Source organism: Colletotrichum tamarilloi (genome assembly GCF_030869305.1).
Source record: "Colletotrichum tamarilloi strain Tom-12 chromosome Unknown Scaffold_9.1, whole genome shotgun sequence".
Lineage (NCBI taxonomy): Eukaryota > Fungi > Ascomycota > Sordariomycetes > Glomerellales > Glomerellaceae > Colletotrichum > Colletotrichum tamarilloi.
In genome coordinates, this window is record NW_026849392.1 from 464,953 (window position 1) to 492,234 (window position 27,282).

At 52.3% G+C, this 27,282-nt stretch overlaps 7 protein-coding genes across 7 annotated transcripts; 3 read left to right on the top strand and 4 right to left on the bottom strand.

The window, feature by feature from the left end:
- Nucleotides 1-9,571: 9,571 nt before the first annotated feature.
- CTAM01_03914 (uncharacterized protein) lies at nucleotides 9,572-10,238 on the top strand (the record flags this gene model as incomplete). The annotated part of the gene is made up of 2 exons (XM_060519944.1): nucleotides 9,572-9,605; nucleotides 9,820-10,238. 2 exons carry the CDS (start codon nucleotides 9,572-9,574, stop codon nucleotides 10,236-10,238), a joined length of 453 nt encoding a protein of 150 aa, XP_060385365.1.
- Nucleotides 10,239-11,077: 839 nt separating this feature from the next.
- Nucleotides 11,078-11,980, bottom strand: CTAM01_03915 (myb-like DNA-binding domain-containing protein; the record flags this gene model as incomplete). The annotated part of the gene is made up of 1 exon (XM_060519945.1): nucleotides 11,078-11,980. One exon carries the CDS (start codon nucleotides 11,978-11,980, stop codon nucleotides 11,078-11,080), a length of 903 nt encoding a protein of 300 aa, XP_060385366.1.
- Nucleotides 11,981-12,666: 686 nt separating this feature from the next.
- Nucleotides 12,667-13,236, bottom strand: CTAM01_03916 (uncharacterized protein; the record flags this gene model as incomplete). The annotated part of the gene is made up of 2 exons (XM_060519946.1): nucleotides 12,667-12,896; nucleotides 12,993-13,236. 2 exons carry the CDS (start codon nucleotides 13,234-13,236, stop codon nucleotides 12,667-12,669), a joined length of 474 nt encoding a protein of 157 aa, XP_060385367.1.
- Nucleotides 13,237-14,872: 1,636 nt separating this feature from the next.
- Nucleotides 14,873-15,158, top strand: CTAM01_03917 (uncharacterized protein; the record flags this gene model as incomplete). Its single annotated transcript, XM_060519947.1, has 2 exons — nucleotides 14,873-14,974; nucleotides 15,060-15,158. The coding sequence occupies 2 exons, from the start codon at nucleotides 14,873-14,875 to the stop codon at nucleotides 15,156-15,158; spliced, it is 201 nt and encodes a 66-aa protein (XP_060385368.1).
- A 4,149-nt stretch (nucleotides 15,159-19,307) lies between these two features.
- Nucleotides 19,308-19,727, bottom strand: CTAM01_03918 (uncharacterized protein; the record flags this gene model as incomplete). Its single annotated transcript, XM_060519948.1, has 1 exon — nucleotides 19,308-19,727. The coding sequence occupies one exon, from the start codon at nucleotides 19,725-19,727 to the stop codon at nucleotides 19,308-19,310; it is 420 nt and encodes a 139-aa protein (XP_060385369.1).
- A 3,938-nt stretch (nucleotides 19,728-23,665) lies between these two features.
- Nucleotides 23,666-24,098, bottom strand: CTAM01_03919 (uncharacterized protein; the record flags this gene model as incomplete). The annotated part of the gene is made up of 2 exons (XM_060519949.1): nucleotides 23,666-23,921; nucleotides 23,965-24,098. 2 exons carry the CDS (start codon nucleotides 24,096-24,098, stop codon nucleotides 23,666-23,668), a joined length of 390 nt encoding a protein of 129 aa, XP_060385370.1.
- A 1,401-nt stretch (nucleotides 24,099-25,499) lies between these two features.
- CTAM01_03920 (uncharacterized protein) lies at nucleotides 25,500-25,935 on the top strand (the record flags this gene model as incomplete). The annotated part of the gene is made up of 3 exons (XM_060519950.1): nucleotides 25,500-25,537; nucleotides 25,590-25,737; nucleotides 25,891-25,935. The coding sequence occupies 3 exons, from the start codon at nucleotides 25,500-25,502 to the stop codon at nucleotides 25,933-25,935; spliced, it is 231 nt and encodes a 76-aa protein (XP_060385371.1).
- Nucleotides 25,936-27,282: the final 1,347 nt, after the last annotated feature.

Genomic DNA, 27,282 nt, shown 5'->3' on the forward strand with positions numbered 1-27,282 from the left:
CCGTTTGCTGGGGGCCGGACGGAGGAGGAATGCAATTCTATTAGCGGAAGACCGAGTGGCAGAGAGAGAGAGAGAGCGAGGGAGATGCTGCAAACAAACTTGCACCGATGCGGTCACTTGCTCCGGAGGCCCGCCTTTCCAAGCTGAAGCCATTCTGCGCGCACCACGGAGATGGTCGGACACGGATACGGCCGGACGCGGGAAGGGTAATAAAGAGGGTGTGTGACGGATGAAGGCAAGAAGGGAAAACGAAAACGGTCTTGTAACCTTGAACGCCGGCGGTTGATTAGCGAAGGCGTTTCGTTACCAGATTCCTGGGTCATTCTGTTGGGTTTTCCTAGTACAATCCTAGTCCAATCCTAGGCCGTCCACAGTCCCCCCCTCCCCACGAATCTGACTTTGAGCCATGACTACTTTGAAGTACGGGTAGGACTATGATGGCAATAGTGTCGTGTCATTCGACGACTCGACCGTTGCGGCTCCAAGCCTCCGGCGTCCGCATCCTTCTAGGTGCATATTGTATTGCGCAGCGGCTTGACGGGCCCGGGGATGACCGCGTCCAGGGGTCGTGAATCGCCATTTTATTCGCGCAACGAGACTCTTGAACACATCGCCAGAGTGGCCTCGAATAGCGTCTGGCTGAGACATCACTGTGAAGGTCCTCTTCAACATTGTCATGTGCGGAAAGCTTCTGACATCTGGGAAGAAGGGTATCGGATGAACGACTAGGGGAGAGGGAGAAAAGCTTCCACTCCTTTCCCCGCCTCGACTTGACTGTTGAAGTGACTCCACAGAGCTATCGTCTTTGATGACTGAATGGTGTCTTGGGAAATGATGCTTGTTCATAGCGAGAGCTGATGTCAACCACGGATTGCAACTACATCCCGAGATCTTCATCATCATCAGCCGCATCATCATCACTTAATGAGGACCAGGGAAGAAGAGAGCAGAGACATCACGACGCGAACCAGGATGGCATGGTCGCCGTGGAAAGCGTTCTCTGTCCAACCCAAAAATCTGAAGCAGGGAGTCATAACTGTTGTAGACTTCAAGCCATTCTTCTTTGCTTCTCGCGCATTGGCTGCCATACAGCCGCCGTGTATGGCACAATCAGAGGGACACCGTTTGCGTCCTCTGAATATGCGAGCGGGCCAAGTGAAGACAAGAACCTCGCGCGGCGGGTGAAGTATAACGTTCTCCCGCGGCACCATGGCACCTCAGGGTCCGATACAAGAGGAATATTTTCCAGCAGAAAAGGTTTCAGAAGCGTTGTGACGGCCGCGTGGAACGGCTGCTGATAGTCTGCGGCTAGAGGACCCTGTGGACTGATGGGTGCTAATGGAGGCGTTAAGGGCGGCCGTGAACATGGACGGATTTGCTACACAAGGTAGTTAGTTAGCTGATTCAAGTTGCCAAGCCGCGAGTCACCGCACCGAGAACAATGGCATTGTCTACCTACCTATTTTGGTTGACGTAACCTAGACGTCTATTGCGTGTTGCCGTGTATGGCATCGGATCTCTGTAACCCATTTTGTGAGTCCAAGATCCCTCTTCTGAAGGAGGTTATCCTCGTCCTCATCATCCTCAACATTCGATGTCGTCTGTTTTCCAGTCTGTGCCATCGGAACCCGGGTCGTACAAACCCTGAATGTCAATGCAGTTGAAGTCCATGTGAAAAGGTAAGACACGCGTCTGTTGGATAGCTCAAGCCCCAACGGTTCGTTGGACCTGTAACCCATAAAAAAACATCTTCGCCTCCCGACGTTGGAAAGGAAAAAAAATAAAATAAAAACCCAAAGATGACAAATGTTAGAAAATCTGATAAACCAGACAAAAGTCAAACAAATGCTGTCATGTATTGTGCGGCTGACCGAGCGCCACTATTATGAATCGGACCAAATGGTAGCTTGAACCGGCTCCCTGATATTTTGCCCCGTTCCCTTCAGACGCATAGTTCAGTTTACTTCAATTCTGTCTCGTCGCATAACAAGGAGACGTGACTAGGACTTTGTACCGCAATGTTGAGAGGGGTGAGGTACCAATGGTATTTTGTTATATCTGTGCACACGGCATGAAGTCATGCTAAAAGTCCTCTAGCGTCTTTGGCGACGAACGATACCGCGAAGTAAAGAGTGCGACGCTTGTGAGGTGTTGGCGCACTAATGGCCTAGACACGAGCTGCGGCCGACGCGTACCATCGTCTGGTGGCATCGTGTAGTTTCACTGTAATTGCGTCGTTATGCAGCCACTTTTCTCCTTTCTTCACTCCCTACCTACCTCTGTCTCTCTATCTCATCGTCAGCTCAAGGTGATAGTTTGCCATGTTTTTCGATAGCACGAGGTTCAGCTTGAATGCAAGTAGGTAGGCGGCGGCAGGAGAGTGGACTGATGGTGGTCTTCGCAGTATGGACCTGCATTGACGATATGGCTGGCTGTGTACGTGTGAGAGAGTGTTGCGTCGATGGCAGTGTCAAAATGAGATGTGATGCTGTCGTCGGTGTTGGGGCACTGACCATCGACTTTCTGTCATTTTGCCCTACAGACAAGGTACGTACTGCGAATGTGCAGGCGGCAGTAGGTGGTTTTAGCTCACCCGGAAGGGGCACTCTTGGCACTGACTGTTTGACTCGAGAGTCAACACACAGGCACGCCGCGCGACGGGTCTAAAGATTAAAGACTGGAGGGACCAGGGTGGGGCGATATTTGTCATGATGGAAATTTGCGCCCAAGATAGGTTCACCACCAAGCATGTCTCGTTCTGTTCACTCTACCGGCTTTTCTACCCGCAATGACTACATAGTATTCACACGTCAATACAGGACTAGTGGCTAGGGTCTCTCTTCAATCTTGCACCGGAGCCAAGCTCCGTGAAATGTGGCGTTACTAGAGGCGTGTGGCTTTAACCAGCTGTAGTAAAACAGGGACAAACGACGTCTTGACGCTGTTCTACTTAGCTGGCAAGGGTCTTGGGAGATTGTGTTCGTGAGGAAATCTGGCGGCATCTAATTATCGAGATGCATTACGTCCGGCGATGATCAGGGGCTATTGTAGCTGAGATTTCTGTTCGTATACGGGTTTGAGCAAGACGTCACATCACGGACGCGCTATCAGGTAAAGGACTAGCATACATCCAGGAATTTGGTAGGGAAGAGAGAGAACCAGGGAAGAAGCTGGGAAGTGAGGCTGAGGCTGTGAGGCTTCTTCGAAACATGGGAATCCGTACGGAGTATACCGCATGCACAGAACAGAGAACCATAAGCAAGTGCCAGGCCATGGCAAGGTGCCTCATCCGCCGATAAAGTGTTCGTAAACGTCGTGCGGCATGAGGGGAGGGCGGCGAGTACTCCGTAGAGCGAGCGAGCGGGGTGGGATAGGAGAGTGGGAGGTGGATCGTGGATGGATCTCCATAATGTCTGGGCTGAGGGGCTCCCCGTCCTGATTGAGGAAGAATTTGGCTGAGATTATTTGGCTGTGACGATTGTTGTTCCTTTTTCCTGTTGTCTGTTGCACGCCGAGATCGAATCGGGGTGAACCACAGCCGCGGATATGAGTAGTGATATCCGTTCTGCAGGTCTGGGAACCGGTGAGGGACCAAATTTTGGAGAGACTGTTTTTGTCATCCCTGTCGTGAAACCATCGGGTCGGGGGGGGGGCGTTGGTTTACCGATGCAGTTGAGGTTGCATTCCCATTCCCATTGGCATTTGATCTGGAACTTGGGGTTCGATGGGGAATCGTGTTTCCTTTACCATGAGATGAGATGAGATGGGGATGGGGGCCGGCCTGTTTGTCCATCTCAGTCTTTGCACAACAAACAAACAAACATACAGGCTGGGTATCGTGTGTCTAAGCCAGGGAAGGGCAGGGGGGTATGTTTTGCCAATCATTGACATCCCGCCCTCGCAGCCTCAATGTCCTTAGTATGTACTCGCATTTAGGTTGGACGCATGTCCGGCATACGTGCTTGAGGAGAGACAACAGCGTGAACGGGTGATCTGTTGCTGCCCTACGAAGAGTTGAAAGGTATGAAACGATGCGTGGGCGCAAGGACGTATCGCCAGTCATCAACATTGTTCGGCAGGGGCTTTAAAAAAAAGAAGGAAATAACGGTCTTCTCTGGCGAACATATCGTTCAGTGTTAGTGTTAAGTACGGAGTATGGAGTACGAACACCATTGGAAGGAAGGTACGGAGTATGGTATGGCAGTATGCACGTCTGCACCGGACGTGCGGTTACCTCGCAGAGCACCAACGGGCAGGCAGACAGACAGGCGGCAGACGGCAGCTGCAAGATCGGGAGACCCGTCTGTTCGCACAGCTATCCAAGGAAGGAAAGGTCTAGTTAGGTAAAGCAAGTCAAGAGCGGATATGACGTGCGGACAATGGATGGGGCATTGTGGGCATGATGGATTCTACAGTAATCCCCCTGTCGTGTCCAGTACAGGCGAGAGGCCCTGCAACGGGGAGCAAAAGCTGTCCACACACTCCACAGTCAAGAGTCCATCAGATATGACGAGTCTGATGTGAGAGAGTGGCGGGAGAGTGGGTGTGTGTGTGTGTGTGTGAGAGAGAGAGAGAGAAAGAGAGAGACTGTGTTCGGTTGGCTTGTCCTGTTGTGTCAAGACGGAAACAACGCGCACAGCAGCTACGCCAACGGGAATCTCGCTTGACGTGTCAGGACTCAGGACTCGCTCACTCTCACAGGGCCTTACCCGCGCACCGCACCTTACCTTACGTACGGGTACTCAATTGCAAATACCTTACCCGCCTGGCCCTGGTCTAGCCTCTTGTCTCAGACACACAAGAGACCCAGTCCAGGGGCGAGAGACAGCAGGCACCCGTATAACGGCTGAAGGGCTGAATGGCTGGCCGGTGGGCTGGCACGTTGCAATCTCGATATAATGCTGCGCATGCGGAGCACCGACTGGGAGAGAGAGAGTGCCTGTGTGCCTGAGTACCTTCTTATCGAAGAAAGTTAATTCTTTCTAAGTCACAAGTACAAGAATACAGTTTTAATAAAATAATATAGTACCTACCTAGTACTTAAATTAAGATACTTTTTTAAGCTTATTATAAAAAAAAGATAACTATATTACTAATTACTTACTATCGAGGTCCGTAAGTAGTATTATAGCTTTAATCGCTATAGTTTTAACTGTAATAGCTTTACTTATAATAAGCGAAAAGTTTAGTTATAAGTCCCTTAAAAACCTCTTATTAAGAGCTATAAGAGCCTCTAAGTATACTAAGTTAAAATACTTACTAAAATACTAATAACTAAACTAACCCCATAATAATAACTTTAATAAAAAACTTAAAAAAAAACGCTAGAATCCTCGCTGTTATTAGGTACGATTTATAAAATATAATAATATAGCTATAGAGTATTATTAATATATTTTATACTAAAAAAGGTATTATTAGTATTAATAAAACGGATAGGGTTATATTAATATAGCGCCTCGGCTTCCTCTTATAGCTTAAAAATAATCGCTTTAAATAGTATTAAAAGTTTATTAAAAAGCTCTCTCGAGTACTCTGGTATATTTATTACTATTTTTATAATAATAAAACTCCTAGTACTTATATATAAGAGTAGGTTACTTACCTCTAAATAGTAATACTAGTTTATTAATAAGTTATTAAAATTACGATTTTAGTAATCCTTTAATAAGGGAGAGGGTAGAATAGAGGAAAGGATAAGAGATTTATAAAAAGGGTTAAGGTTAAATAGTGCGGAATTCGAGGGCAGGGTAGCGTCTATATGTACTATGGTAATCCTCTAGTAATGCAAAACGATGGAGTTAAACAGTGAGTGCCTGTGTGCCAGGTGTGTAATATAGCCAAAGAGGCGGTGGGTACGTACCGAGTAGTCTATAGTGTAGTAAGGTATCCGTACTCCGTAGATATTCGCGGCCTGTACATTGGTAACGGCCTGGTTGGTGCATCATGGATGATGAACAGGCCAGGTTTTGTTTCCCATCCACCCTGTCTGTCCTCCCCCTCCCCTGTTGTCGGGCTGAGATTGGAATTGAAGCTTGCCCATGCTTGCTTGCTTGCTTCCTCCCACACCTCCTCCCCTGTCGCGTGGTCTTCACTATTACCTAGTCTGTTCCCGTGTCCAGTGTGTGCGAATATTTGATAGCTACGTTGGTGGGGACCCGGGAATGCTACAGAGAGCTTCTGCAAATCCCACTCTCCGTCTCTTGTCGACTTCGATTGTCCGGGGATCGAATCTTCGTACATACACTACGAATATCCGTACTTACGTACCCGCACTGGAGAGCGGGGCACATCCCCATATACCGCATGCATTCTGCTTACGCTCTCTAAATGGCGACGGCCTCGCTCACCCCTGCTCGCGAGGCTTCCCGCTATGAGAGCTGGCTCCATCCTTGTCACCTCCCAGCTCCCAGTCTCCTGTGTCCCCTTGTCCCCGTTCGCCTGCGCTTATGCCGCTGGCCGACCGTTGATCGACGGGAGCCCATTGGCCCGGCGCGCAGAGCATGGGGTGAACATGTTCCATAGCCGTCCCGACCCAGAGTCGTCTATCTTACGAATACTACTCTATATCATTTGTATCCGTTCGGATCCAACCCAACTCCTACGGATACTGAGCACTCCGTAGGGACTATTCCATTGAGAACCACAACTCAGCCCAGATGCAATCGCATCTCAGATTCAACCTCACATCGTTTTTCCAGCTGCTGGCCCAGAGGCTTCCCAAGAAATTAGGCGTGCCCCCCCCCCCCATGTCTCTTTGTTTTTTTCCTGTACTCTACTGCACAGTATACGCCAGACCAGTTCCACTTGATCTCACACCTCCCCCCTTTCTCTTTCGTGGCCGTTTCCTCATGGACGACCAAAACCTGTCTAACCCCTCCGGGCATGATCACCAACTACAACGGCAGCCGTATTCCCACAGCGTCGCAGTGGCACCCAAGAACCGCCTAGGTCCCCCCGCTGCCCCTCCCCCCAGTACACCCTCCACTGAAGTCATGTTTAGATTGGATCCTAGTAACGCAGATGATCGCCGGGCTTCCGATGTGATGTGGAATCATTTCGCCAAGGAAGTCTCTCAGCTGCTGAACCCCTGGACCGCAAATGTTCATAACCTGCAGGGGACTCGGGAGAGCGAAGAATTGCCATGTCCCTGGGGTTAGTATGCTTGGTTTCCAACATCCGTCCGTAGTGTATGAACACAATCATTTTTTCCTCTCGTCATGTGGAGACACCAACGGTCTCTTTCGCCCGTATGATACGCACGTACTTTCAATCTTCTCATTTTATTTTCTCTTGGTCAAGGCCCTGAAAACATCTCCCCTTGACCAAATCTTTCTTAATCATATCGCTGTGGTTCAAACGAAGTAAACAGACCGGGTTGCACTTTTGATGACACTGGCGATGATGCATGCCGAGAATGTAATCAATGACGACAACGTCAAGGAGGAGAAGCGATGCGAGATCTGCAGTCGTAGAACGAAGAGGAACGGCCGCCATTTTTTTTTTGTTCCATTCAAATGCACGCTGTGTCGGGCTACGGGTGTCGACTTAGCCGAACGATCCAACGTCTTTTTCTTGTGGTTGCAAACGGCCCGTATGGCTGGGTCTAGTCTTCCTGGTACGTTCTGGATATGGGTCGCCGCGGACCAGGCCCTCACCCTACTGGTGACCGTCGTGGTTCTCTCTGGGCGGTAGTCTGAAACGGTCAACGGTGACTTGGTAGCTGCGCCGGCGCTTCGGACGACAACGCCTCTCACCTTCCCTAGGCTCACGATTGGTCGAGCTGAGATGGAGGACTCGGCATCGTCCATGCGTGCTCACACAGCCCGTGTGGTTAATCACGAAGTGGGTGTCACTGAGGCAAGACACCGGAATACTTTCGGATACTGCGCTTGGAGAACGACTGGCTGGTTTTCCCTGCTTGTTGTTGTTGGCCAAGTTTGCTTCGATCGTTCGCCCTAGGTATCCGTAGATCTGGTACGCGCCTGCTGGTACCTTGATCAACCAGGTTTGAAGACGACTGGTCCCTCGTGTACCGGCCGGCTTCCTTCTTTTGGCTTCAGGTTCTCTTCCTTTTTTTTTTTTTTTTTTTACCACGCAGTCCGTACACATGGCCATGATTCGCTTGGTCGCGAGGCGAGCTGAGATTCTGATACATATTACGTAGATCTTAAGAGACGCAATAAAGTGACAGGCCCCAGGGTTGAATAGGGCGAGTGTGCGAGGCTGGCTGGGTGGCTGTCCCCGCTATGTTGAACTTTTCTGGGTCAAAAGAGCCGCAGATCCTATTTGATCCCATCAGCACGGCCTTGGTGCCAATTCGCTGCCAGGTTGCTGCCATCCGCTGGTGGTACTCCGTACCAGGGATCGCCAACGGGACACAAACATTCCGAGGGCGGGCGACCAGGGTCCAGCGAAGATCACGGTGCACCGTGGCACCTCGTTTTCCGCCCTCCCCTCTTCTCCTGTGCTTGTCGCTCGCCCCTATTGATGGACAACCGAATGCCTCGCCAATTCCTCAACAGTTGGTGGGAGCGCGCGCGGGTGCGTGCGTGCGATGCTAATGCGTGGGTAGACGACGACAATGATAACGACGACCGGTGGCGATGCAGAAGGCAATAGACATTAGACGAAAATACTCCTTGGGCCTCGGCAGCAGATGTGAAGATGTGCGAACTATCTGTCAGAGTGCTTTTTGATTGATTTGATAGACGTCGCTGTCGCGCTGCCTTGGCCACGTCTGTGCTCCTTCTCCTCTGGATATTTTCGGTTACAATTCGTCATTCCTCAAGATGATGTACGGGATATGGTATCCGTACGCGGGAAGCGGGAAGAGGGGTCTCTTCACCTCGTCCTTGCGTCGTTTGAAGAATTGTCATGGCAAAGCCACAAGAGCAATGGGAAGTCGGGTCGGGTTGAGTTAACCATCTCGAGTCGAGTCTGTGTCTTTGACGTCGTCTGGTGTCCGGATTTAGGGATCGGCCTCGAGGAAGAGAGGCGGTGGTGGGGGCTAGACGGAAATGGAAGGGAAAGATGGGAAAGATACATTGGCCGAGGTCACTTTGTTACTTTCCATTCCTCCCGTCTACTCTCCGTCTCCGTCTCCTTCTCTTTTTCTCTCCTGCCTTCCTAACGCCGTCTTCGTCGAGTCTCGCCTTCCCTGTACAGCCAAGATAGATACATCAGGTAGGTAGGAAGGTAGGTGCAGGGCATCTCGGGGAAACATTTGTGAGGAAGGCACTCCGTACGAATTCGCATTGTCCATGGGTCTTGGCTGCCTACTTTACGTATAGACCGATGACGGGAAAAAAGTTTCAAGATTCGTATATTTTCACACTCTAACTTGTAAACAGGGGATACCGAGCTCATGTTTTTGTTACGTCTTGGACTTTTCTCCTCCTCCTCTGGACGAATACTTGGGGGACTGTGGTGAGATTGGCCGACATGTTTATTTGACTTTTCAGTGAGCAAGGGATTGAGAATGAGGGAGGGTTCTCGGCCGTGTTCTTACTATGTAGGTATCCCCCTCTCCCCTCCTCCTCTACCCCCCACTGGCTTACCCTCCAATTACATGCGGCTAAATCTTCACGTCGATTCCGCATCTGGTATTGCATCAGATTGATTGACCGAATCATCCTGTCTTGGCACATGTTCCGTTGCCCGAAAATGTCCTACAAACTCCGTACCTACTGCGGTAGATAAACGCGTGCGTCTACTCCATACAAGGTTTTGCTGAGGAACGAAGCCATCATGAGATTGGAGCACAAACGCCCATCTGCCCACGAATATGCAACGGACGTGTACCTGTCTGTTAAGTAGACAATACTTTCTCAACTCATTCGACACTCGAGACTTATTTGTGTGAATGCATGAAGGTACACGAAAGATTCCTTATCCACCATGCGATGCAATGTACGACGGGCGCACCATGTCGCGCCGTCCGCCTTCCGCCTTCTCCCTCGCTTTTCTTTGTCCCCGCCGCTCATCGCTCTTCCCATCTGCCCCGTTCTGCTGCCATAATCCTCGTCATGATCGACACTGGTAAAGCCCACCCGCTCATCTGCAGCAGAACATCCCCGATCTCGTGTTTGGCTGCGAGCGTTGACCCTGACCGAACGCTCTGTCCTCCGCCTCACCTGTACCTCTTGTCCCTGTCTAGCGCCCTTGATAGCTACCTGAGCCTCTGCCATCCTTACCTGTCCGCAATTGGAGCATCTCAGCCATCCGATGTCTGCTGAACCCAGATGTGAGTTTGCACGCTCACTAATCACCCACCAACTCTTTCATTAACCCGTAAGCCTGTCTACCTTGGTATGTTTACCCTGTGTGCCTGGGTCCTGCGGTTTTCCTTGCGCCTCGCGCCATACAGTCACTATGATTGAGCCATATATGTATATGCACCCACGTTGCACAAACTTTGATCAAGGGCCCATATCAGCCGAACGAGCGGTGGCGGGGAATAATTGTTTAAAAAAAAACCGATGGAAAGTCTGGCCCTGGACGTTTGAGGTTCCCACTCATCGTCGCTGACGTGGCTGCCAACCAACGTGGGAGACCCCTCTCGTTTCGCCCAGGCACTGCCGACTTGATCAGGACCGCTTGAGTGCTTCGGTAGGTATCCATACCCAGTTGGTGTACCTGGGCTAGACAAAAATTGAAAGTTGTAACCATGTTGCTATTCCCTCATGTCACGATGCATTTTGTAGCTGTAGATGTGTTTTCGTGACTTTTTGATTATTGGTGATGTATACACCTTTTACGACAGTATAGCTAAATTCAATGGGCGTGAGATTCTATTCCTGAATCTCTACCGTCCTGCCGCCGTCCCATGCCAGACCTTTTTGATTTCTCAGGTCTCCCAATTGCGCCATCCCCTCGCTAGGGTTTGAATATCAGGTATCAAAGCTATAAAAAAACAAAAAACCAGGGCACAAGTTTTACGTCCCATTCCCAGACGTACCGCCCATTAGACGTGGTTCGCGATTCCAGAACCCATGTACTCTTTAGTGATACATTATGGCATACATGAGGATTGTATCCCTTGGAGTACAAAAAAACAGTCGAATTCGTTGTTTCCTCAGCCCAGAAGCGCGGAAACATCCATTCTGGAGTCCTTGTCTGCAGATGAAGGAGATGGCGGCGGCAGGGCTTGCTGAACCGTACTCCTCACAGGCGAGTTGGGTGCTGTGAGGAGGTGGGATGGGAGAGAAGGCAGGCGCATGTGGCCAGCTTCTTTTCTATCAGTTGGAGCATTGATGAGGCTACCAAAGGAAGGCAGCGAGCGAGGGGCCGAGTTCTCGTCCATGCGGAGCGGAGCCAGTTGGACAGATGGCGATGTACCCCGCGAGAGGCATTGGGGGGAAGTGGTGTAGCTTGAGGCAGCATCGGACATGGTGGACGTCTCTCCGTCAAGGCCGTCTGTGCCAGGCGAAGAGGTAGAGTTGGGCGACGGAAGCGGCGACTCGAATTGGTAGTAAGGGTGGCTGTGGGTGTAAAAGGCGGGAGAGACAGGCGACGACATGCCGTGTCTCGTGTGAGGGTAGGAGGCGGCATGAGAATTAATGGTGAGAGTGGGTCGGAAACCAGAGTGACCATATCTGCGGTCGTCGTAGCCGGAGGTGCTGCCTTGGTTGGCCCTGCGACGATCGTGACGCTTTCTGCGGTTCTGGCTTCCATTCCACCAGTTCTTGACGGCATTGTCACTGCGGCCGTGGAGCCGTCTTGCAATCTCTGCCCACCTCTTGCCGATCTCGTTGACGAGAACCTCGATTTGGGCACCCTCCTCGGGAGTGATGGGCTCGTGATTCAAGGTGGGCTTCAGGTTTTGATGGAATCGTTCTCTGCATTGCTTCGGTGTCCTTGTTCCCAGGGCTTGAGCAATGCGCACCCAGTTCAATGGGCCCTGGTCGTTGACAAGTTGCATGAGATAGGCGTCTTCCTGTTGGGACCAAGGCCCTCTCCTTTGAGAAGCGAGAGACATGTTTGGCTGTGGGAAAGTTTGCGAGGTAGTGGCTGAAGTGTTGATTTGTGAGTATCGGTATCAACAGAGCACAAGGGAGTCCGACGATAATGTATCAGTGTGCGTGTGTGTGTATGTGTATGGATATGGGAGGAGAAGAAGTACAGTTGTAAAGTGGTAGTTGAAGGCTAATGACAAGTTGATGCTGGAAGTGAAGAGGCTGAATGAGGTCTTGGATGAGCGTGGGATGTCTGCGTATATATGTTGTTGAGCAGGTGGAAGCAGCGTGGTGGAGAAACCGAGCCAAAAGCAGAAGCGTTCAGGTTGGAAAGGCTGTGCGTTCAGAAGGAGGTGTGTAGGTAGGTAGGCACGAATACTGCGTATGTGACCGACTACAAGAATAAAATTGGAGGGCCTGGGGGACGACGACGAAAGAATAAGAAAGGATAAGGTTTGGGTCGAACCTGGTTAGAGGGTGGGAGAATAAGAACGGGGGTGTCGTAGATGAAAGGAACTTGCCCCAGTCCAGACGAGTAGATCAAAATCAGGATCAGGATCAGAGCAGACGCAGACGCAGAAGCAGAAGAGACGGGTGATGGGTGATGATGGTAAGTGGAGCGACGGTTCGTGAAAATCCCCCGGCACACGCCCCATGTCCCACGCTCACACTCATTGCACGCCCACGCCTACACCCACGCCTACCTTACTTAGCCCACGCCCCACCTAGTCCGGATTGGAAGCCAGCCCATGTCCGCGAGAGAAGGTACTTCGTACCATGGGCAAGTGCCAACATCACCGGCAGCGGCAGCGGCAGCGGCAGCGGTAGCGGCAGCAAGCGGTACTCGGTGGCCCATGGGACAGCTCCGGGAGGCAGAGGTCCAGAATGTAGAAGAGCACGACCCGAAGAAGCTGGGAAAGGGCGAGCCGCCTTCCCTGTCTAAGCTTGGGAGTCAGAGGACGGACTTTTGGGGTGAACCTAACAAAAGGGAGCTACAAAGCTAGAAAAGGCATGCGAGGTTCTCGTGCAAAGTACATCTTCCTCTAAGATCGGGAACTGGAGGTGCGGGGATGGGTGAGGGCATGGGCGTGGGCGTGGGCGTGGGCTGGCAACCGCAAGAGATGTGAGAACGAAGAGAAAGAGAAGGAGAAGAAGGAAAGAGACGGAGAGTGCCAGAGCCAGTGCCAATGCTCAGGTCGACATTAGCTGTATCCGTCGTCGTAGTGTAGTTATCGTTGTCGCTGTCGTCGCCTTTGAGCAATGGAAGAGACAAGTACATTTCTTGCGGTACCTCGAGGTCTGGTACGGAGTATGGAAGCCTTGGTAGGAGAAAGGCCTAGATCCAGGCCCGAGTCGCTCTCTCCAGCCAGTGAGGTGAGTGGGAAGAAAAACTGGTAGCGTGGGAGATCACCTCAAATCGCGGTACGGAATGGGGCCGCTTGTCACTTGCTTCGTACTCATCCAACAGGGTGAGCCATCCGTCCTCGACATACCTTACCTACGCACTCAGTATAGGTAGGATTCGGAGGTACCTCTCACCACCACCACCATCACTAGGAAGGTAGGTATCACCAACGAGCCTCAACTCCCCGTTTCCTCCTCTTTCCCTCTTGCCTTTCTTTCTGTTTACTTTCCTCCCCGGCTCGAGATAACTTCAAGTGGTGTCTTCTCGAGCCCAAGCTATCATTCCGCATCACTTCACAATCGTGGTATGAACTTGATCCTATTATTGGTCCAAAGGTCACTCGACACTATCTGTTTACTGCACATGGATGACAGAGTGTGACCGCGGGAGGGAACCTATGAACCACGGCCGAAGCTGGTGCCATGACCAGACCCAGGCGACGGGAAAGACTTCTTTCAATTGACAAGCCTGACTTGCGGCTATCTCCTTTCGAGACACACGCCCTTGGCCCTTGTACTGCTTGTCGTACCGCCCTAGTCCCTGTCGACCATCCCTATCCCGGCTCCAGCTTCGCTGCTGGTGATAACCCTTGTTCTGCTTGTGGGATTGGGGCCTGTCCCTGGCTCTCGAAGCGGCCCCGGCTCAAGCCACAGTCCAGAACTAAGCCAACGCCATGGACCCAGCGGGACAGGATGCTCTGTGATCTGATGCCAGGATGATGCTAGGATATGACCAGGCTGTGGCCCGCTGTTGGAACCGGCCGCTGCTGAATGGACGGATGAGGCATAGTAAGAACGACGAGGGTTCCCGATCGTGGAGGTCCAACTGTTTCTTGCCTATCCAAGAGGTACCCAAGAAACGGCACATGCAGGCGCATTCGGAGCGGGCTAGGCACAGCTGATTCGTCTCCCCGACTCGTTCCTGGCTTCTAGCTCTAGCATTGGTGGCATCTGGTCAACGGATAATCATGGTTGCTCATACCGTAATCTCAGAGGTCCTCATCTGTCCTCACCTGCCCTCACCTGCCCTCACCTTACCTTACACCATCTCGCCTGTATGTGCTTGGACTAAGACTGACCATTGAGGGGCAATCTGGGCGGGTCCGAGTTGAGAGATTGGTGTCCGACGAACTTTGCCAGGCGCATTCGGATAACCTCAACTGCTCAGGGATCGTCGTCGGCTTGGTGGTCCTGCTTCATTCATCTGACGGAATGTCACGTATGTGTCTGACACTGTTCACTTGCCTTCGTTGGAGAGACGAAGGCCAACGCACCTTGACACTGCTCTTGAGGTGGGCACAGACGACGGAAGCACGAGCGATACGCTCAGGAGGCTGACATCTGTTCATCTTGAACTGATCCTTTGATTCATGATTAGACTTTTCCCTGCAAGCGTGCCCTCTCTTTTTTCCCCCTCAGTCTTAATTTTCTCAAATTGTGGAATCGTCGGACTCGACTTGCTTTCAACTGATGGATTCGATTGACTTGGTTGTCGAGCTGCATATCTCACAATGATCCAGCTCAACAAGCCGACCGAGTGCGAGTCGCACGATGCACAGACTCTGCATGTACGGTTGGTCAAGGTTGCGGCGGCGCGCACTGGTGCAGAATCTGTGAGCTTTCTGGAGTTGCAATGTCTGTACCCAGCTTGCTTGCGTTGTGCGATGCGGATGCGAGTCGACACGGTACTCTACACAGTATGAAGCATACCTGTCCCACGCCGACACCGCAGACGTTCTTCGGCGAACCCTGCTCGGTACCCCTATGGACTTTTGCCGCTCCCGTTCACGTTCCTGACCCAGTCCGCCTTCGGTCTTACCAAGGAACGATAGACGGATGGACTGGCCGAGATGAGATCGGAGTGTATCAGGCCCGGCCTCGCTGGAAACGGCTGCATTACGCTGCCCACACAAGATCGTACTCATGAGTGTAAATTTTGACGGAAACAACAGCCATGCCATTAATACACTCATCGTCTGCCCATTCATCGTCTCGGGAGGCCCGTCTTGCCTGTGTTCAGCTGGCCGGGATGGGTAATCTGTGGAATGCGACCAGTTGGTGGGCGGACCGGCGATCAGGCCGGGTATGGTGTAAGAGGTGGCAACGATGAGGGGCCAACCCTATTGGTGGGGGATGCGCAAGCCTAAGGAGAAGAGGTATGGTAGGACACACCCGATATTCACGTCGTCAATCTGTCTCTCGGTCTGCATCATGGCCGTTGACTGGCGTGCCGTACGCTGGCCAGTGTGCGTTTGAATGCATCAACAACTTTCTAGAATCAAGCGTAAGCAGATTTGCAATTCAGGGAGGCCAAAGGAAGGGTCTGACCGTGATGAGGAACGTCGGTGGAGGGATGGAATGGATACCTCGGGACGAAAGACCGGTTTTGGTGGGGCTGGGTGGTTGATCGAAACAATCCGATCTCTAATAGCTCTCTGGTGCCCTGTAAGGGTTGCTGCCATGCTCTGCCCATCAAGCGTCAACTTTGGCATCTATTTACCTACTTGAAGTCTGTGGACAGGCACCGTAGCGAAAACAATACCGCAAATGCAGTATCAGAAGAACAAGATAGAAAAATCGGGGGCCGGTGCCGCTGTATGCCCCGAAGATGGGCCCCAAAAAGAGGCGAAAGCGGGCCAGGTACTGTTGCAAAGGTTGACGTCCAGGTGGGTTATCGGCGTCGTATACCCGTAGGTAGGTATCCGTACGTAAAGTAAACTACGGGTACGAAAAGTCGTGGTTGAGTTCCATGTCTGGGCCAGTCGTGCGTGGATGGAGAGGAGTGACGGGAGTGCATGAATCAGACGTCGGGGCGGGTTTCGGTCTGTCGCGGCCTGGCAGGTCTCATCCGGCACCTTATTGGCCTGGTAGTTTTTGTCAGGAGCGCGAATAGGGATGGCGTGCCGCTACAATGCGCATGGCGCCGTTGCACAATTGCAAATGATTCTTTGCTCTTCTCGGACGACACCGCAGGGGAGCCTTTCCGGGTGGTAGAGCACGAGTTATTGATAGGGGTGAGGGTGAGGGTGAGGGTGTGCGTATGTGAGTGTGTGTAAGAGACACAGAGAGACATAGAGACAGAAACAGAGATACCTAGGTTGAGGAAAACGGTCCGACCAAAGGGACACCAAAGCGTTCGGCCAGACGTCAACGTCAATGTCAAACGTCAACGTCAACATCAACCGGCCAGGCACTTCAGGGTCGCCAAGTGAGCCAAGCTTCACGGTTTGTGCTACGAAGCTACGAGGTAGGCACTTGTCAAGGAGAGCGGATAGGGCAGGTATCGGTCTCTAGCTCTGAGACTCTTTGAATTACGTCTTGGTCTCCCGTCCGTCCCTAGGCCTCCGTGCCTGGCCTGTCCTGACCTCTGATGCCGCGGCTTAGGTAAGTAAGCTCATAATGATGTGTAAATGTGCGATACGTATCCGTGTCCGCACAGGAATTGTGCACCTACCTTAAGGTACATTACGTTTCGACTCGTACCGACCTTAGGGTATCAGGAGATAGGTACTTTACCTACCTTCCCATAGGTTGTGAAATGTACGTCGCGACTCACTTTGTGCCCGCCTCGAGAGTCGAGAGTCGAGAGTCGGGAGTCAAGACCCAGGACCCCAGAACCCTTCCTTCCCCCGCATCCGCCAGTGTTCAACTTGTCCCGAGTCGAGATGGGCACGTACCCCTGTTTCGAACACTGCGCTACATATCTCTTCAAAACGGGCGTATCCGTACGGATTCAGCGCTAGTAGTGCGCCGGACTGGATTTGCCTTGTTTGCCTATCGCGCCGGAAAGAGCATCGTCGAATATTGTGTCCATCAGAGTCCCTCGGAGCATCGAGATGGCACTTAGTGTGCACGGCAATTGCAACGCTGTTTTCAGGCGGCGGTCACGGATGCATCATCGCGTCGTCTTGTCGGAGATTGACCTCATGGCCCAGCTGCGTATCGCTGTTCCCAGAGCAGAGCCACAGCACAGCAGTCGATGAATCGTCTCCATGATCAGACACGGTGGCACGGCAGGATTTGATATACGGATCATGGGATCTCGACCATCTCCAGTCTCTGCTTCTGCAGCAGGCTTTGCACCTCTGTGTCATGACTACTACTTGTGGTCAACAAAGGCACGGGGCACGATCTACTGGACAGCCAGACCAACGCAAACCGGCACTCAAAGACGGCCCAGAACTGCAAAGTGGTGGTGGCAGTAACCTGAGGTAGGTAAACGTCTTGGGGCAAGACGGTTACTAAGCTAAAGTATCCCTATCCGCAGGTCGCACCTAGACCGTGGAGTAGGTAGGTAATGCCTTAGCTTAGGAACTCCCATCAGAAAGACGCTGAGAGAACCAAGGTTGAAAGTGGAAAGGACAGTTTCCGACCCCACCCGCATTGCCCGTGGACCGATGTTGCCTGCATCATGAAGTACCTTGTGTACTAGACTCCAGACGGCGAAGGCGATGACTACGCACAGTTCATTGCTCTGTCTCCGGGAATAGTAGCTTCAATGCCCCGGCTTCAGCGCGACAGGACCCCGCTCACTCTCAGCCACGCTTGCTACGGCAGATATCCAGCCCTTATTCAAAGTGAATGGGCCGCGAGGGCTCGACCAGGTCAATAGAACGAACAAGAGACGAGATATACGGGAGATCCTCACAACGTGTGCTAGCCATCGACCGTAGCACATAAGCTTCGAACCAAACACCAGACCCTTGTCCTTTAAGCCAAGCTTTGCCTAGGCAAGGGGACCAGCGGCTGTCAGGGGCGGAGCGTATTGTCCGCGTCACTGGTCAGAGTGTGAACGGACTATTAGGCACAGGCAACCAGTCAGTCACCTTTGACTTGGTTCTGAAATGGGTAGGATGGCTGTATCTGTCATTTTGCGCCGATGTGTTGCTGTTGGCTTCATTCCAGAGAACAAGGCTGAGGCTCAGGCCATCGGTCGTGCTTCATCCACATGCGAGGTATAACGCCAAGGCATGTAGCAACGGTGATGTTCCGTTGATGATGGGATGAGCCATGTCAAATCATGACAAGCTTCCGGAGGGGTCGAGACGAGGGGTAAACCGTAAAAGAGGGAAGAAATGGACGCGTCTGCCGTCTGTTTGGCTCCTTAGCCCTGACCTGAGGTCCAGGTCGTGAAACCTGGAATCAGACAGGGATGTTCATTGCCAGCAGAAACGGGTGGAGAGGTACATTTGGCCTTAGGCACGACGGCCGATTACACAGATGACAGTGCCTCACCGATGGACGGTGCTGGGGCGCGCATTCGCATTCGCCGCAAGCTTCCAATGGCCGCCCTGGCGCTTCTACCACAAAACGTCACGGACTCACAACGCCCACATGATGGTTTGGATGGAGCGAAAAGCAGCACAAGCAAATGCATACCTGCCCATACAAGAATGCACACGCCCGTTTTCCATGGCAAGATACGCTGAGCTTGAGGTATCAGCAAACCCTAAAGCTCTGCTGCGTTTCCGGGGTCCAGGGAGCGATAGGGCCGAAGAGTTACGGACGATGCGGAGATGGGATGCTCATTGCTGGCAGCCCAGGCTGTGCCCCAAGCTGCCGAGGCTCAAGAGGAAATCGAATGCAAACACAAGAAGCAAGAAAAGCAACGAGAGACGAAGAAAAGGAAATGAAGAATGCAAATAGGATTTGAAATCGAGGTACATATGCAAGGCGCAACTGCAATTGCAGACACGGACATTACCCGGCATAAGGTACGGCGCTGCAGAGTCTACCGGTACCTGTATGACCGTTCATGCTCCGTTGCGTAAGGTAAGGTAAGGTAAGGCAAGGTTAGGTAGCTTGTTGTCTTATTTGCGCAACGTCTGATAGCGCAAAGCAGTGGGATAGGTATCCAGCAAGCCAAAGTGGGAGAAGGTAGCCAAGAAAGCCAAGGACTGCATGTTTCTCCTACACCGCGCCCTGCCTCGTTCTGAATTCTCGTTTTCAGTATACAAGGTGTGTTCGTACGGACTGTGGGATCATCTGCAAGGCAAAGTCAGAACAGAACGGGGTAAGGGTTAGCCTGTGAGGCACGTGAGAGTGCCAGGGAGGGGACGAGTGAGTGTCTTGCAGCCGTGATCGTTGCGTTTTCCTATTCTGTCCATACTTGGCGAGAGTAGCATCTTGTCTTGTTGACGAAATCAAACCGGGGTAATTACGGAGTAAGGTATACTGCGTACGGAGTACTGCGCAGAGTGCTAGAGCCCAACCTCCAAGCTGCACTCTGCCTGTATGGATACTCGTATGGCAGTGCATGCAGTAGGTATCCGTACGCATGTTCATGGGCCCAATCTGGACCAAAAGTAAGGCAGCAACGAGTGGGATTGAAAGGAGCAGCTTTCTTTTTCCATCGCCGACCGACATCTGAGAATCTTTGGCGTCGTTTCGGCATGGTGGATGCTAAGTAAAAATACACACGTCAGTGCTGAGGTGACGGTTGTCAACAAGCCTGGTGATGTTGGGTGGGTAAGTATAGAGTCACGAAGGCAGTGGAGGATGAGTTTGCTACCTAGGTAAGGCAAGGTAGTGTAAGGTGGGCGAGTACGTATCCCCCGACCCCATCCAGCTGCAAGAACCACCTGCCGAATGTGGCCGGCAATGCGAGATCTGGAGAGACCCAAGGGTCTGATTGGCTACCCAGGCGACAAGTAGGCATATGGCCAGGTACCCTGCCTTGGGAACGTGCGCCAACATCAGCGGCACGCCGCAACAGCCAAGGTGAGATACTTGGTACCTAAGCAACCGGGGGATCCCTTGCCTTTCTTTGCCTTCCATTCTCTCCACAGGCGGAGCAGGGATTAGATACAGAGCAAGACGGCTGGCCTTCGCAACGAAAGGAGGTCGGCACCGGGGTCTGCAGCCCTGGGTCCTGGGCTGGGTCCGTCCTATTTCCTCCTCTGCCGGGTTTATCACAGGTGCCTTGCAGAAGAACACTGCCAAATTCAAGACCTACCTACCTATCTATCCTTGATCTTGCGGCTCTCCGCTCAGGCCAGGATACGGTAGAGCGGGTGCGGACGCGGATGCGGAAACGGAGGCAGATGATACTAGTACTCTCTGTACATGGTCTGCAGAATCTCATTTCTCCATTCTACCTTAGTTGGGTGACTGTCCGTAGAGTCTACGGAACAGGGACGATGCTTCGGGCACTCCCAAAGTAACCAAGGTATTGACGAGTACCTGGCAGAGTTTGGGCGTCAGTAAGCACCGGAACTCTCCGTCACTTCATTTCGTCCCCTCTTACTCGGTCCGGGTACAGATGCGAACTCGCCGTGTCGGGCTCAAGGTGCCAACACCAGAAGTTGGTGAAGAAAAGACACTGTTTCTGAGTTGCCGATGCAAAAGTAAGTACCTCGCTCCGTACTGCGTACATAGTAGAGTAGTGCAGCAACGGTCATTCCTTCCTCATAGCACCTCTGATCTTATTGACCAGGGGTTGGCGTGTGGGTGGCAGGTGCCATGGTGCCTCGAGCGTTTTGGTTGGCGTCCAAGGAAAGAAAGACAAGAAGGTCCTTGTGCGGATCGCCGGGAGGCTTACACACCTTCCTTCCTGTTGGGACCAACCAAAAGTCAGAGCCATCCTGCTGGGACCGCCCGGAAAGAACCAACGGCGGCTTCTTCCCCCGCCAATTCAGGCGCCCAGGGCACATTAGGTAAGGTGCCCTCATTGCCTTCCTGAGCATACTAGGTACCTTACCTAGGTAAGGTAGGTACGTAAGGTACAAATATACGTACAGTTCGGAGTGCCTACCTTACCTCGCCTTATCTTACCTACCTTAACGTAAGGCAGGTATAATTACTGGCACCAGGCATACCTTACCTCGTGAACTCTCTCGGCTTATCCAAAGTAGTGAGGTAACCTGGGGCAGGGGCCATACGGTAATGTACGCATATCTGCCTAGTGAGGTAATACAGCATCTGCAGGACAGCGCCGTCCGGAGCGTTGAACCAGAATTTGGGGACTGCACCACCATAAACGTATCGCGTCACAAACAACGAGTAATGAGGCACTCTACAGTGCTTACCCAGCTTTTCTGATACCACTTCACTCGTCACCCGTTCCCTTCGCCATCTTCCCGATCAAGGGCTAAGGATGAGGAAGTAACATCACGTCTATACATGGTAATCGAGCCTGCCATTATTTCGCTCAAGTATGGATCGTCGGTTCCACCCGTGCCACCTCTGGACGCCTCACTGAGCATGCAGCTTCCTCGATAGTGTCACGTGCCCAAGGGCGGTGGTACCAGATATAGAGGAGCAGGGGTGCCGACGAGATACGAAATCCCATTCCGTCAATGTTTCTTTCCTGGCGCGGCAATATGCCATCCGGAGATAGCGTCACTCGCCCATTCACCACCTTACCCTCATCGTCGATGCTGTGGGGTCAAGATGCCCACACTAGGTTATGTCTCTACCTTTACTGTTTTACTTTTCATTGTCCTCGTCAACGACTTTACTAGGCCCGGCCGAGACCAAATATCCAAGCCCAGCCTGGACCCGAGGATCACTGCTTGCTGCCGATGAGAAAGATCCCAAAGACGACAGCCCGTCACCCTACGGACGTACTTCACGACGCGTCTGGTTACGGCTCCTCCCATCTTGTCGGGCCACTACTAGACTGCTAGGAAAGCTGCCGCATGCGGACACAACATCTCCAAGCCTTCGAAACGCTGCCATGGTCCCCCCTTCTGGTCTGCGCCCGTTGTTGGTAACTGCCAGGCGTACTGTAAACAGTCATCCACATCATTGAGACCTCGACGCATGCGGAAGCACTGGGGACACCCCGACGAATATCAACACTTGGGACTTCGCCCGGCGCGGTCTAGCCGGCCCCCAGCAACGGCCTACAAAGGATTCTCCAGACCACGAGGCACCGAGCTCCTCCTCTGCCACAACGCCTAGTCCTACCGCAAGGCGGCTGTAGGGTAGCCAGACCCCAGTCCAAATCATTCAAGCCCCAGTTCAATCCTAACCAAAGGATTGGGACCACGGCTGGCATGGGTCTTGGGGCCGCGGGATGGTCCATGATTCACATAGCATGCAGCTATTCGCATTCTTTGCACGGTCTCTACGAAGACGGATATTGACGCGAATACACGCCATCGCCAGAGAGAGCCCACTTTAGGCACCTTGGGTGAGACGTGCATGAATGGCGTCTCGTACTTGAGTACTCTTTGTGTCTTCCTTCTGAACCAGGGCCGGTGTGAACGAGACCAACTGACGAGGGAACCCGATCGCAGATGACAGAGAAGAAGAAGCAAATACAAGCGTCAAATCGTAAATCGCGGCAGACGAAAAGAAATGGAAACCATTACAAGGTAGTGCTTGACAAACGAGCGATACATAGCTTGTTTGTCCGCATTTATGGGTGCACCCCTATGGCATTGCGACGGACCTATGGCTACCTCACCGCACTCGCGGTTACGTCCGTCGACAGGTCTGGTCTCCGCAACGGGATGCTAGGGGGTGGCATGGCTTGCGTCCGTAACTATGAATCCAGACCCACACTGGCGATAAACAGCACACCCCCATTCCACGAGAAATTGTCATACCATGGTACCCGACGGTGTGACCCCGCTACTGGGTCGCCGCTAACTCTGGTACAGGTAGTGAAGTTGCTTGCCGGCATGCTTGGGCTGGACGCCGTGGCTGTCTGCCCAACTCCTCCCATCATATCAATATTGTCGGATACTATCAACTTTGCTTGGATATAATCCCTGGCTTCTGGCTCCTGTGATTATCCAGCCGCATCGTATCTGTCGCATATTGGCAAATTGACGGATCGAATACCGTTCTTCTGTCGAATGACTGACACTGCTGCGTGAGGAGGGGTCAGATGATGAGAAACTATTGCACTTGCGAGGTTGATAGCCCGATTATGCAGGATACGTGTCGGCGAGATTTACAACAGAACGAGCCCTTGGGATATCGGATGTCTGAGTTACCTAGCATGGGATGGCAGCTTTCACGCCCATGGCCACGGCAAAACGAAGCATCGGGACGGATTAGCCAGATCGCTTCAACTGCCGACTGGCTCGCTGCATTGGAAGGATGAACAACTCTGCCCCCGCCGATGCTGGAGGGTGCTCCGGGACAATTGTACCCAAAGTGGTATCTCGTCCGACGCCATAATCGGCGGCGCTGGGCCCGGCCGGAGCCAGCAGCATATTCTTTGACAAGCCCTATGCCGTAGGCGCTGATTGTGGCTTGCGTACCTCGTCCGTGTTAGCTGCGCCCGAGGGCTTGGGACACCGGCGACTAGGTGTCCTGGGGCGGTGGCAGCCGCTGCACCAAGGAGTAGGCTACGTTGAAACCTGCAAGCAAAGACCGTTGGCATCCTTTCCAGCTGTACGGTTCTCGACGTTAGGTGTGCTGTAGCGTGCTGACGGCAATGGACTGGCGAACGGACGGACCGACACTACGGGACCGGAGGCGCAAGTGGCATACAAATGAACAGCAAGTGCGTTCTCTGCCCGGATACGCATGCTGCAGGTGTTGAAGATGATGCCAACGGTTGGCTGTCGTTTGTCACGCATGCGGGATAATTTGCCCATATCCCTTTGGCCGTCAGCACCTCCGCCAACCCATCCACGACGCTAACCGCCACGACATTTCAGGATGGCATGTTCTGGCATGGACGAAGAAGGCAAGAATTTGGCAAACGCGGCTTTGGGACGATGGATAGAAGAAGCCTTTGACGAGTGAGGGTATCCGCAAGGCATGGAGGAGACGCATGCTGATCCACGTCAGGTATTCGTATTCCTCTCTCTCGCAGAACTATCAGCCCCCTACTCTCTGGCCTTCTCGGACTCGGCAGCTTTAACTCCAGCTCCAACATTCAGCATTCAGCTGTAGAGACCATCGTCTCATACATATGCCATGCATACGGCGGTAGCATGGTGTCGTCGATTCAATAGTTGTAGTCAACTCGCTGTTCTGGGATGATACTAGCATGCCCTGCAATGGTGTACATTTGGTAGCTCCACATCCTCTCCAACAACTAGGTTCCCTCTCCTTCTCCTCTCCCGGGGGCCTTTGGTATGGATCGTGTAATTGGTGAGGTGTGCTTGGTGAGGAAAGAAAACAAAAACTCCGTACGGATACAGGCTAGCAACCCCCCATGCTAGCCAGACTAGGCCACAAATGGACATCACAAGCGAATTTTTGGCGATTTGGCATTTTCCTCATATGCTGCCCCTTCCCTTCTGCTGTAGGTATCCCTATCCTTTTTCTTTTTTCCTCCAAATTCCCCCTTCACAGCAGACCCACCTCTACAATTTCATCCCTGGCCCTCTCCCCCCCCCCCCCCATCCCTGGGGCCTCTCAATGATCTCCAGCCAGGACATGCCGAGTACATAGCTACTCCGTAGACACGGAAATCTCACAGCAAAAGCAGGAAAGAATCATTAGCTCTTAACCGACCCGTCGGTTTCATGAAACAAGCATCCCCACCTCCAGCTGCACCTCACCTGCATCTATTCCCAGCTGACCCCGGCTCGTCGTCGATTCTTGACCATCGCAGGGTGAGAGGCCACAGGCCGACCGTACGGATACGCCTCAGTCTAAGGTAGGTAAGGTATCCGCAAGAATACAACAATGGAACTCACCATTGTCATGCAGGGCATATCAGCGCCGACATGTAAAGAAGCTCCGGCCGGTTTCCCATCAGCTCTGTCTGAACTTGTGCATTTGATTCCTCATCGCTCTCCCCGTACCCTGACCATGTCACCGTCACTCGCGTCCCGACCGGCTCCCTGCCGCCTGTCCATTGTCCTTCTCGTCCTCGCCTCAGCTTCTCACTTGTTTCCTTGATCCCCGTCCCCGTATCTGCGCTTCTAACCCCATCTCCCAAACTCCAGCTTCTGCCCAGTGCCATTTATCCAGCCATCCAATCAGTGTTCCCAGCCCTTGTTGCATTTTCAGAGCGAGAATGTTTAGTGCTTAACATGCATCCATCCCCCCTTTCCACCCCACGCAACGATATTGAAGCTCGAGCATCAAATCGTATACTTACGTTTACTCACAGTCCGCTCGTCATTCCACTCCAGCAGGGATTTGGGTAGCCAATGGCAGGGGCTGGAGCTCTTTCCGCTCAGGTGAAGACAATGCCTGACAGCCTACTTCTTCCGACTACCTATGCGGACTGCACAGTCAGCCATCTTCCCCGTCGCGAGGTAAGCTCTCATAGAGGAGTCTCAGTCGTCGGAGTGACCTTGTGCAGAGCAGATTCCGGCTACAGCTCATGGCCATAGCAGAATCATCCGTGCGGTGTTGTTTACACGGCGGGCCAACATCTACTACCTCGTATAGCATGAGAGCGATTCTCTCCGTGGTGAGCAGCCCTTTGGCGAAAGACCACATCGATTTTTTCACTGTTCGATTGACTCCCCATGGACAACCACGAGAGCTATAGTAAGGATTCGAAAAGTCGAAATGGCCCATCATCTCCGTATCTACCTCAGTATACCCTCTCGCACGAACTTCTACTGCGCAAGATAATCACTATATTACTGACCATTTTCCTGAGGTCCTTGACACATCCCACCTCTCTGACTCGGCGACGGCCCACTAGATGAACCAAAAATGCATCTTCACCATGGCTTCAATGTTGTTGGCGTGATCAGGACCAAGCTTTCATGGGTCCGGCGCCAGTAGCACTGCTACTCGGTGCAAGTGTTAACAGACGAATGTCCGAGCGAGGTCTTGTTATTTAGTTCCACGGCAGCGGTACCAGCACAACGGTTCCTGGCAACGGTCCGTTACGTCTGGAGGATTAGCCAGCCAGCCACATCTCTGTCGTAATGGCTTGACCAACGATGGCAATTCTAGCCAAATCCACGGATACCTAGGCCGCCCTTTGGCCAGCAACCTGCGTCGGACTATTGACAAGCGACGGGTAACCGGCGTGCCACTGAATTTGCTACCGTCGCGAATAACGTGGCCATAATTTGTCCAACGCCTCATGCCCCCTTTGCCCTGGCCTCAAGCCAGCCACAAGATGTGAACCAGTGGTCCCATATCCTAGCTCTTTCGTGGAACTGGAATGCAGACTTCTAGGTGATCTACCATCATGCTTGATTGACTTGCTCTAATGCCGTCTTCCGTTTTGATGAGACATTGAAGACGGTCGACAACTGCGAATCGTGGACGGGAAGGACTCGCTGGTACCCTGTGCTAGTTTACCTCGACCACGGTGAATCCCATGTGCCAACTTTCCTCCGGAAATGATGCTTTCTGCTGCGCTTGTTACTGTTTCTGCTGCTTCTGCTGTTGATTTCGTTGTTATGGTGATTATTATCAAAGAGTGCCGTCGTGATGTCCGAAGGCCAAGAGTACCTGAGGAAGGAAGATATAGAATTTTCGACCATGTTCACACAGACAGGGATCACATCAACGTCAGTCGAACGTGGCTCTTTGTACCGTAGCGGCTTCGAGATGTCACGGCGTACCACGTAGATCTAGCTAGGTGGGTTCGAGCGGTCGTGTATATCCTCCAGGCCCATGACTCCTGTCTCGCACAAGCCCATCTTACTCGTCGATTGGCACCATCGTCCCGAACCCCTTAACGGTTTTATTCTCCATTAGATGGGAATTCATTGGCCGAATATGTCGTGAGAGTTCACGCGTCACTATCTTCAGGGATAAGATGGGGTAATCAAATGGGAGGGCCAGTGGGCTGATGGAAGGATGTAGATCTTTTCTCGCACATTATTTCAGACTAATCTTGCTTGCTCGAATTACCGACACCTCATGGTCTTGGCTGATGGGAGATGAAAACGCACATGGTTTTATTCATCGAGTCTTTGGACCACTTCCCCACGCCCACTCTTTCTACAAGGAGTATGACCTTTTTCTCAATACGGCTGTCCCTTTCTCTCCTCGCCTCAAATGTTGTCGACTGGATGGCTATCAGGCTATG